The sequence below is a fragment of the Rhinopithecus roxellana genome, chromosome 9 (assembly GCF_007565055.1).
Source record: "Rhinopithecus roxellana isolate Shanxi Qingling chromosome 9, ASM756505v1, whole genome shotgun sequence".
NCBI lineage: Eukaryota > Metazoa > Chordata > Mammalia > Primates > Cercopithecidae > Rhinopithecus > Rhinopithecus roxellana.
This window is the reverse complement of record NC_044557.1, coordinates 62,028,207-62,039,886: the sequence shown is the minus strand read 5'-3', so window position 1 is coordinate 62,039,886 and position 11,680 is coordinate 62,028,207. Positions and strand designations below refer to the sequence as shown.

General features: G+C 45.1%; 1 protein-coding gene across 1 annotated transcript in view; it reads right to left on the bottom strand.

Annotated features, from left to right (window-relative positions):
• Positions 1 to 4,478: 4,478 nt before the first annotated feature.
• The window catches only part of POP1 (POP1 homolog, ribonuclease P/MRP subunit), a 45,591-nt gene continuing 38,389 nt past the window's right edge, over positions 4,479 to 11,680 (bottom strand). Inside the window, exons 15-16 of the mRNA XM_010385621.1 lie at positions 7,895 to 8,257; positions 4,479 to 6,688 (exon numbers count right to left, since the gene is read on the bottom strand). Of these exons, the coding sequence (XP_010383923.1) occupies positions 6,034 to 6,688; positions 7,895 to 8,257 (1,018 nt within the window). The 3' untranslated portion in view covers positions 4,479 to 6,033. The remainder of the gene's footprint in view (positions 6,689 to 7,894; positions 8,258 to 11,680) is intronic.

Genomic DNA, 11,680 nt, shown 5'->3' with positions numbered 1-11,680 from the left:
CAAAAAATAATTTAAGGTCCTCTGTGCGATGTTGGAAACAAGAGAAGGAAGCTAAAGAAACAAGGCTTATTTGGCCTGGAGAAAAGGTTAAAAACCAACCTCATAAAAATAAATGGGTGGTTCTCATTGTTAGCTGATGTAAGAATGCAGGGAGATAGGACTGACCTGGAACTGAAGGGCCATTTCACCCATTGGTATGCTGCCAAAGAGGACATGGCGTCTCCTGGTGAAGTTATGAGCTCCCCATCATCAGAGGCATTCAGCTTGTGATGGAGAGGGGTAGACTTCCTGGGGATAATGTGGATGGGATTCATTCTTCAGATAAAGCTTTTAAAGTTATTCCTTTTTTTTTTTTTTTTTTTTTTTTTTTGGATGGAGTCTCACTCTGTCACCCAGGCTGGAGTGCAGCGGCACGATCTCGGCTCACTGCAACCTCCGCTTCCCAGGTTCAAGCGATTCTCTTGCCTCAGTCTCCTGAGCAGCTGGGATTACAGGTGTGAGCCACCACGCCCACCCTAAAGTTATTCCTTTTCTAGGCACCTCTTTAAAAATCACAAATCCTTTTCAAACTAAGATTCTGTTAGTATGAGTCTGCCCCAAAAGGGGGGAATGTTTATTGATAAGTGACCTCATAAACTCCCCCAGTCCAAGGACATACACCATTGAATTGTGCTTTCAGCTGATGTTCCCCCCCCATGGGCTGTTTATTCATGAGGTCTTAGCACCACCTAGTGGATTCCTTTGTTCATTACAAAGAGGATTAACTGTAAAGTTTAATACATAACAACCTTTTTGATTACAAGTTATGGGTTAAGCATTGTGCCATCACCTGGGGTGCAACACTAATTAAACAAGACATGGTCTCACCTTCATGAGTCTCATATTCTAATGGACTAGACAATAAACATGTAAACAACAAAAGAATTAATTGTTTTATATTGTGATGTCAGGAAATAAACCCATTGTGTGATATAGAGTAATGTAAGCAGGAAGAGGCTATTTTAAGTAGTATTGGCAAGCCCAGTGCGGTGGCTCACACCTATAATCCCAACACTTTGGGAGCCCCAGGCGGGCGAATTATTTGAGGTCAGGAGTTCAAGACCAGCCCGGGCAACATAGTGAGATGCCTGTCTCTACAAAAATACAAAAATTAGCCAGGTATGGTGGCACCTTCCTGTAATTCCAGCTACTCAGGAGGCTGAGGTGGGAGGATCACTTGAACCCAGGAGACGGAGGCTACAGTGAGCTGAGATCATGCCACTGCACTCTAGCCTGGGCAACAGAGCGAGACTGTCTCAAAAAAAAAAAAAAAAATTAGCTGGGTGTCTTGGCACGCATGTGTGGCTCCCAGATACTCAGGAGGCTGAGGGAGGAGGATCCCTTGAGCCCGGGAGGTCAAGGCAACAGTAAGCCATGTTCACGCCACTGCACTCCAGCCTGGGAGACTGGGCAAGACCCTGTCTCAAAAAATAAAAAATAAAATAAAATAAATGGTGGGCAGAGAAAGCCTCTCCACGTGGACAATCGTGGAGGAGCTAAGAGCTTGACTGTTCAAGGAGCTGAGGCCAGCATGTTCAGAGCCCAGTGGGTGAGGCCAGAGGGGTGCAGTGGGACTGGAGAGAGAAACGAGGGAAGTTCCATGTTTGTAAACATTTCCTCAAGTGAAAGCACACAAATGGTTAGGGTGGGCTTCTCCAGAACAATATCTGATTAAATTTTCAAAACACGGGGAAAGGGAAAATGCCTTGATATGAACTTGGCCACGTGCTCAACTCCAGCAGGCCCCTACCAGGGCCATGGGTCACAGCTGTGTGCCCCTTAGGACAGCTGCATCTGCTCCCCACACCCTGCTTCAGGGTCCCCATTACTGATAAGCTGCATCTTTAATTACTTATGTTGGAAGTTCATTTTTAAAGTCTGGAAGAGTGGTTCTCAACCTTGGCTGCAAATCCTGGGAGACGTTAAAACCCCCCAAGTCTAGCTCACACCCTTGACCAGTTAAAGCTCCATCCCAGGAGGGTGGGCCCTGGGCACCGGTGCTTTGAAAGCCTGCAGGTGATTCCCATGTGCAGCCAAGGCTGAGAACAGCTGATCTGGAAGGATACTCATCAAGAGAAAAACAAGACACCTATTTGATATTCTCAGGTAGAGAAGGCTACACAAGTAATGAGGCTGTTTCCTTTTTCAAGACCAGGCCTCTTCCCCAGGTGGAAGCCCCCACTCTGGACCACCCAGCTGTCGACACTACGCTCTCACTACGTTCCCACCTGGACGCTTCACAATGCAGTCAACAGACCCTGTGAGCTGACTTTGCAGAAACGTACTTTTTCATAATGGCAAGCAGGCCTGCCACAGGCCCGGGAGTTCTTGGGTTTCCACGGCCTTGTTACTCAGTCACACTTCCCCAAGGTGCGGAGGGTCCAAGAGCTGGACCTCCTAAGGCGGTGATTCTCAGCTGAGCAGCACATCACAACGGCTTGGGGAGCTCATAAATACTGATCCTTGGGCCCAGCCCAAGACTGATTTCTGGGCTGCGGCTTGGGCTGTTGGGTGATTCTAAAATGCAGCCAAAGGCCGGGCGTGATGGCTCACATTTGTAAAGTCAGCACTTTGGGAGGCCAAGGTGGGCAGATCACTTGAGGTCAGGAGTTTGAGACCAGCCTGGCTAACATAGTGAAGCCCCATCTCTACTAAAAAAATACAAAAATTAGCCGGGTATGGTGGCATGTACCTGTAATCCCAGCTACTCGGGAGGCTGAGACAGAAGAATGGCATAAACCTGGGAGGCGGAGGTTGCAGTGAGTGAAGATCGCACCACTGCCCTTCAGCCTGGGCAGACAGAGTGAGACTCTGTCATAAATAAATATATTAATTAATTTTTAAAAACGCAGCCAAGACTGGAAGCTGCTGTTGCCAAAGAAAAGGCAGCACCTGTATTCCTCTATGTCCTCAGGAGGTCTACAATAACCAGAACCACTGTGTAACAGGTTGCTGCTTGAGTGGCCCACAATTGCTACAGGCTTTGTATTCTCTGCTAATGCAGCTCAGTCCTGGATCTATCTCTGTGTTCCCCAGGCCTCAGGTCGGCTGGTTATGAGTAGGCCAGTTAAGACTACAAGGGATTCCATATAGCTTGTCAACTGCCCCCCTCACCTCCCACTGGCTGGGAAGAAAAAACTCACGCAAGGCATGTGGCCGCCAAGACGGCAATGCCACATTTAGTACATGATGGGTGGTTACCTAGTAAATTCCCATTTAAAAAAAAAAAAAAAAAAGGAGCATTATCCTTAAAGCTCTTGCCAGTTAAGCACCAACAAAAAAAACTGGTAATATGCACTTTGCTGCACTAGTATGGTATAACTGTTTACATACGCAATGGCTTATATTATTAAAAGAAAGCTATCCACATACATCTTAACATCTAGGATACATACCAGAAGGTAGCTAGTTACACTGGCTGGTGAAAATCCAGGTGATTCAAATTTTGTTATTGTTGTTGCTTATCTTCATTTTCTAATTGTTTTATGATGAATATGGATGACTGATATGACCAATGTTACTAGAGCAAATACCAAAAAGAATCCATTGTTTCTTACAGAACTTAAGTGCATAGCTGGTCTATAAGTGTTCAGCTCACAACTCTTACCTTTTTTTTGTTTTTTGAGATAGAGTTTCACTCTCGTTGCCTCTCAAGTAGCTGGGATGGTAGGCATGCGCCACCACGCCCGGATGATTTTGTATTTTTGGTAGAGATGGGGTTTCACCATGTTGGTCAGGATGCTTCAAGAACCCTAAAAGCATTGCTCCCTCAACAAGAGGACAAGGGCCACATTGTACTTATTTGGTAGCTACGCGGCTCTAGTACAGCATGGCAGGCACTTAGAAGGATCAAGATCAACATGCTAATCAATTCAGCTGCCGGAAAATAAGCCATTCCCCTATCAGTCTTTTTCACAAGGAACACGGATTCTTTACTGCCTCTGCAGATTCTGTTAGTTTTTCAAAGTATCTTCTGTGAAACTAGTTTTCTCTGGACAATAGGTATGCAAAAACCAAAAAAGGTACGTGTGTGGGAGTCTGAAAGACAGATTTCTTTCCTAAAGAGCTTTGCAGAGCTTTGACTATACAATTATTCATTGTGAATCGCAATAGAAGGATACCATATATAGCTTTTCCCAAATTTATTTAGCCATAGAACACTTTTCTCCAGGAACAGCTGCAGGGACTAGTACTCCCAGGAATACATTTTGGGAAATACTAGTCTATCTTTCTGGTGCACAGCTCTTTGACCTACCACCCACAAGGCAGAGTGGCTGCAAACGTGCCCTGTCCTCTATAATGAGGGCAGGGCTGCACAGAAGGTGGTTAGGTGACCACGCAGCACACTCAGATTTCTGTCATCGAGTGAGCTCAGACACAAATGAGGTAACTGAGAGCCCAGAAAACAAATAAGGAATGGTCCAATAAATATTCACAACTGAACATCAGGTGACATTTTCATTTATTCTGTTTACAGGCGCAACGTAGTTACACTGATTTTTCTCGGTCTCATCTGGGTTGGATCCAAAGACATTCAGAGGCATGGTGAAAGGCAAAGCATCAGACATCTCACTGGTGGCAGGTACTTTCTGACTACTGTACCACCTGCCATATCCTTCCCCACCGCATCATCCCCAAAGCCATTTACTGCCAAACGCTACAGTAAAAACCCAATGCATTTACATAAAATAATGCCTAACTGCACATTTACAATTTTTAGAAAAAATCCCGCTTAAGCTCTTCTAGAAATTTATGGCAGGAAAGTTAAGGACCAAGGCTATGAGTGAGCCATATGTGGCAACTAAAAGTAGATGAGCACTGAGTTTCTCCATTCGTGGAAAAAAAGTCACACTGAGCCCACTCTTCCTGTGGGGCAGGATAAGACCTTTCTTTTATACCCTGTTGAGAATCTCAGGTGGACAACGTGACTGCACGAATGCTGAAAGGCAGCTTGCCGGCTTAGTTATCACCTTGCAGAGGTAGCTATGCACTACACAGCCACGCTGCCCAAAGCGCGCTCCTGAGAACACTGGTCCTACAAAGTGCTCCTTGTAAGAGAACTTTAGGAATCAAAGTATTTAGAAAATACTATACACTATCATTCCCTTCCTGGAGATCCACAATGTACAGTATCACATGGAAGTTTCCAGAAGTCCTTTCATAAAGAAATGCTTAACTTAACCCAGAGTTTCCATATCAACCTGACCTTGGAATCTCTTATTTTTTGGGGTGACACATTTCATAGAACACATTCTGAGAAATGCTCCTCTATGGCTTTGAGAAATTCTTTGCAGAAACAAAATAATAATAATTTTTTTTACTTAAAAAAATTAAGTAACTAGTAGGATCATGTGTTGGTCAACAACAAAGAGATCAAAGAGTCAGGAAGTCCACGTCATAGACCCCCCCTTTCTAATTCCAGCCTAGCACTGTCGCCATAAACTTTGCCTGCCTGAAAACAGGTAGCAATCAGTTGTCCATGATTTCTCCCTTTGAGTTGTTCAGCATGGTAATCACAGTACAGAATTGAATGTGGCCCATCAGGGGCCCATATTTCATGTACAGAGGCCAAGCGCCTTGTCTTGTCTTCTGTTGTAACAGTGAAATCATTAAACATCTATTGTTGCTTATCACATGACTACAAGGTTTTTCAAATAGACCTGACAAGCCCTTTGTTCCTAACAAAAAAGGGGGATGATAACTTGTAGAGCTTCTAATTATTTTCAGCCACAACTACCCAGACCAAGAGATCAGAATACAAAGCTTTTGGCCAAATAATTTAAAAGTATTACAGCAATGACAGGGAAAGATGGAAATCAATGACACTACTGGAATGATGTAAACATTTTATCATCTGCATAATACATAATTTTTTATTCTTGTTTCCAAGGAGTTTCACATGATGTTTTGAAGCAGAAGCAGACTCGCCACATGTGAAACTTGGCAGACAATAATAACATATTATCTATGCCCTGCTGGGATATAAGCGCACGTTCACACCTCAATAGCAATCCTCGCAAATCGATATTGCAGAGAGGCGGGAGGCCTCAGTAGCACTAAGCCCCTCTGCGCCGCTGGCTGGCTGGACAGCATATCCAGCAAGCCTGTCAAGCTAACAAACCCCAGGGCTTCTCCACAGCCAACAGCCATGGAAAAATCTCCCTGAGTCACAAAGCCTAGGAGAGTTCTGGAGCAGTGCATCGTCACACACGGCAGAGGGCCTGACCACAGCCCCAGAGTCAGAGCTTCCTGCCCAGCCAGAGGCTCTTCCCACGCCGGGCCATCAGAAGAGGCGCGTCCCGGCTTCTGCCTCTTCTCCCTTTTCTTTTTCTCTTTCTGTTCCAGGATCTTGCTCCTGAATGGGTCACTGTGTTTGGATTCCTGGGGCCCACAGTAATGCCAGTCCTCACGGAGCTGGAGGAAGTCCTCCTTGGCTGGGACGCAGATCATGGTGTGAGGCTCGGGGCTGCCCTTGCTGAGCAGGGACAGGCTGACCCACACCAGGGCCCTGGGGAAGTGGCCCAAGATGGACAGGCAGGCCTCTCTGGTCAATCCTTGTTGGCCTCTGCCAGGAGCTCGCCGGGCTCCCCGAGTGTCCTCAGAACTGGGCCCACACCAGGCTGACAGTTGCTTCAGTAATTTTCTACTCCTACATGAAGTTGGAGACATACGTTTGAGGATATTTTGTTCCAGAAAAAAAACATACAATCAGAAGATTAGACACTGCTAGAATTAATTTGATTCTTTTATACTATATAAGAATCAAAACTACAATTTTTTAAAAATTAGAAATACACTGTAGTACATTTTAGTACTGATATTTTTCTTTTTATGTGTTTGCCATTCTGAAACTCAGGGACTAAATGTTTAAGAAGTTGAAGGCAGGCAAAACAAGACAGTGAAATAGAATCTAGGATTGTAATCATAGTGAGGGTGAAAATAAAGAGGCACTAAGATTTTAATGAGTAAAGGAACTGTAAGGGACAACAGTTGCATGTAAAGTAAGAATGATAGGAAATTAAGAGGCTACTATATGGAAAAGTAAGCAAGACTTTGACTAGAGGGATAAGCACTTTTTAAGAATCATAGCACAGGCCGGGCGTAGTGGCTCACACCTGTAATCCTAGCAGTTTTGGGAGGCCAGGGTGGGCGGATCATATGAGGTAAGGAGTTTGAGACCAGCCTGACCAACATGGTGAAAATTAGCCAAGCGTGGTGGCATGCACCTGTAGTCCCAACTACTTGGGAGGCTGAGGCAGGAGAATCGCTTGAATCCAGGAGGTAGAGGTTGCAGTGAGCCAAGATCACACCACTGCACTCCTGCCTGGGCGATAGAGCAAGACTCCATCTCAAAAAAAAAAAAAAAAAATCAGAGCAAAGCACAGAATGCAGGGTTGTTGATAAGCAGAACCTGGCCCGCAGCAATATTGAGAGGAGAACATAGTGTATCTGGTAGCCTCTCTGGTTAGGACCATATTACATCTAACTGGTTGCTACTCTATTACGAATCCATATGATTCAAAAGGAACTAGAAAAAATCTAATTTGGTGATTTAAAGCAAAGAATTCTTGCTCAAACTGCATAAAATATGTCAGAAAAAAACTGCCTTGGTTTAGATCTATTGATGACAATATTGTAAATCATTTCATCAATTAGCATCATGCCTTACATCAAACATTATTAAGCTGTTTCCCTGAGCCCTCTATGAAATATGAAAGACTGGCTTTCCCTTCCAGAAAGTCTATAAATTCCCTTGGATTTTGCATAAACGAACAGTGATGATGCTTATATCCTGTAGCCTCTTCAGTATTAAAATAAATAATCCAAAATGTACCCAGAAGTCACCGACACTTACCTGAGAACACAGAGTTGATGCCCTGTGGCAGCAACATGGTTTTCACTGGCCTCCTGGTCTGTGATGCTCTCAGGCCCTGGCGATTCTTGACACCCTGCATCCATTACCTCTTCTGCCTCCCTGGGGTGCTCTATGGATGTGCCCACTTCGTCAGATGGCTGATGAGGTTTTTTAGGCATGGGAGCACAAGGTGCCTCAGATCTTCTTAGCTTACTCTCCTTACCATTTGGAGATGAAGCTGCAGAAGGTTCTTCGTGGGCCTGGCCTCTTGACTCCCAGTCTTGAGTTAACTGCTCCCAGGGACAGCAGAAAGGTGCCAGAGTGCCAAGCTTAACGTAGTTGGGCCGTTTTGCAGGAGGGCGTCTAAAGAAAAACACAGAGGAGAACCAATGTTGAACAATTTAGGACTGCAAAACTAAAATAATTATAACCATTATAATGTATCTCTATTTTAACACACACACACAAACACACACACAAAAGCTCTCCGAGAAACATATGATAAAGAATAATAGGCTGGGCTCAGTGGCTCATGCCTGTAATCCCAGCACATTAGGAGGCCGAGGCGGGCTGTAATCCCAGCACTTTAGGAGGCCGAGGTCAGGAGTTCGAGACCAGCCTGGCCAACATGGTGAAAGCTCTACTAAAAATACAAAAATTAGCCAGGCATGGTGGAGGGTGCCTATAATCCCACCTACTTGGGAGGCCGAGGCAGACGAATCACTTAAACCCAGGAGGCAGAGGCTGCAGTGAGCCAAGATCGCGCCACTGCACTCCAGCCTGGGCAACAAAGTAAGACTCCGTCTCAAAATATAATAATAATAGGCCAGGCGCAGTGGCTCATACTTGTAATCCCAGCACTTTGGGAGGCCCAGGTGGGTGGATCACCGGAAGTCAGGAGTTCAAGACCAGCCTGGCCAAAACGGTGAAACCCCATCTCTACTAAAAATACAAAAAAATTAGCTAGGTGTGGTGGCACGTGCCTGAAATCCCAGCTACTAGGGAGGGTGAGGCAGGAAAATCACTTGAACCCGGGAGGCAGAGGTTGCAGTAAGCTGAGATCATGCCACTGCACTCCATCCTGGGTGACAAGAGCAAAACTCCATCTCCAAAAATAAATAAATAAAATAATAATAATAACCAACTCTACCGGCCAAGCTTTTTTGTTTTCTCTGGTTTTCAATAAACAATGTAGCCCCATGTGGCCACTGAACCACACCAGGGGGTTCATTCCTGAAAGCTACAAGGAACTGGTGCCCCTGGAGTTGCGCCACGATTTTCCTATACACTAAGCTCGAGGTTACATGAAGTTTCTATTTTACTCTTGACCTCCAGTGACCCAGCTACCCTCCACAAAAACAATAAATATCATTATCAGTTTCTTACATAGCCTTCCAGAGACATTTTATGTACATACAAGCAGATATGTACATCTCTTCCTTTTTATTTATTTTTATACAAATAGCAGCATACTAGATACAGTACTTTTTGCTTAACTTCACTTTTTTCATTTAACAAAATATCTTGATTACTTTATGCCAGTACTGAAAGCTCCCTCATTCTTTCTTTTTAAAAGGCTGTGTATCTTGTATCTTATTCTACTGAATGAATATGCCCTTATTGATTTAGACAGTCCTCTATGAAAGGACATTTTGATTGTCTTCAAGTTTGGTTCCTCCAAACAAGGCTGCAATGAATGATCTTGACGGTTACTCTGCCTTCCGCTGCACCACCATGACTCTTGTTGTCACTCCCAGTGGCTTCAGCATCTACCTAAATCATCCTTCCAATACCCCACCAGTCACCTTCCCACCCTCACTTCGCATCTTTTACTTCATCCCACCTCAAGCACCCACTCGCTGCTCATACCTTAAGTGTGGTCACTGCCAACACCTGCTCCAGCTTCAAACCGTGATGTCAGTATCCTGTTCTCAGAGCCATGCGTCCTGTTTTCCACCCACTTACCCTCCCACAACAATGCCCCAACCATCCATTTACACTAGCACCTCCCCGCGGCTCGCAGCAGCTGCCTCGCTCTTCATCAGCCTAGACTCCATGGTTCACACCACCGTCCCTCCCCTACAAACGCCCCCACTCCCTCCACTGGAAAGTCCACCTGGGCGCAGCTGACTCTCCAATGACCCCATGCCAGCCCGAGTGGCAGAGCACAGCTGAGGAAGAACTCAAAATGGTCCTGAATGGTCTTCCTTTATAAACACAAATCTCAAATAGGCGCTCTCTACATCTTATAGATCCTATGTTTCTCCTTTCAATTCCATCTTCCACTGTCCCAGAAACTGCTTACAATTCCTCTCTCTTCAAATCTCCAACAGCCTCTCTCCCCTTCTTACTGCTGGCTGATAGCTGTGCCTCTTTTTTCATGAAGACAGTCACAATCAGGAGTGTGCTACTTAATCCCCCCACCGCAGAATCTAACCTAGCTAAATAAATCCATGTTCAGATTTCAGTGGCAGTCTAACAGTCTTATATTAATTTTTTCTGAGGAAGAAGAACTAGCCAACTTAAGAATTACAGAAAGAAAGTGGTTTGGAAAATAGAATTAAGAGTCAGGGCTGTGCGCGGTGGCTCACGCCTATAATCCCAGCACTTTGGGAGGCCAAGACAGGCGGATCACAAGGTCAACAGATCAAGACCATCCTGGTGGTGAAACCCCATCTCTACTAAAAATACAAAAATTAGCTGGGCATGGTGGCAGACACCTGTAATCCCAGCTACTCGGGAGGCTGAAGCAGGAGAATCGCTTGAACCTGGGAGGCGGAGGTTGCAATGAGCCGAGATCATGCCACTGCACTCCAGCCTGGCGACAGAGTAAGACTCCATTTAAAAAAAAAAAAGAGTCAGAACTGTTTGTAAATCTATTTGGAAGATAGCCAAAGAAATAAAAGCAGATTAAACGGTATCAGTGGCAGTCTAACAGTCTTATATTCAGAAGAACTGAACTCAATCCCAACAGATACTGCCTCCTCTACTTGTGCCCTGAATCCCACCCCTTCTTCCTTGTCCAAGGACTTAGCTCTTACATTTGAGCCTCCCTCCCATCTCTTGGGTACCCCCAACCAGCCTAGATACTTGTGCCTCCATCAAGAACACAAGTTACACGGCCAGGTATAATGGCTCATTCCTGTAATCCCAGCATTTTGGGAGGCTGGGGTGGGAGGATTGCTTGAGGCCAGTTCAAGACCAGCTTGGGCAACAAAGCGAGACCCTGTCTACAAAAAATTTAAAAATTAGCCAGGAGTGGTGGTGCACACCTACAGTCCCAGCTACTCAGGAGGCTGAGATGGGAGGATTGCCTGAGCCCAGGAGTTGGAGGCTGCAGTAAGCTATGATCACACCACTGCACTCCAGCCTGGGTGACAGAGTGAGACCCTGTCTCAAAAAATAAAAGAGGAATATAAGCTCCATGAAGGCAGAGACAGACTTGTCTGCCTTGCCCCTGCTGTCGCCCCAGCACCTAGAATGGTGTTTGACACACAGTAGGCTCTAAAGAAATGTATGTTAAATGAAGGAATAAATGAGACAAATATATAAAGATGCACACAGGAAGATGTTCACAGAAACACACAGCAAAAAATCAGAAATAACCTCAAGAACTACTGATAAATTACAGGACATCCACACTGCAATTGCATGCGACCATTCAAAGTGACATTTTGAGCAAAGCTGGCAGGCTGACTCACAGGCCAAATGGAGCCTGCTGTCTGTTTTTGTACCACCAATGAGCTAAGAATGGTTTCTACATTTTTAAATGGTTGAAAAAGCAAA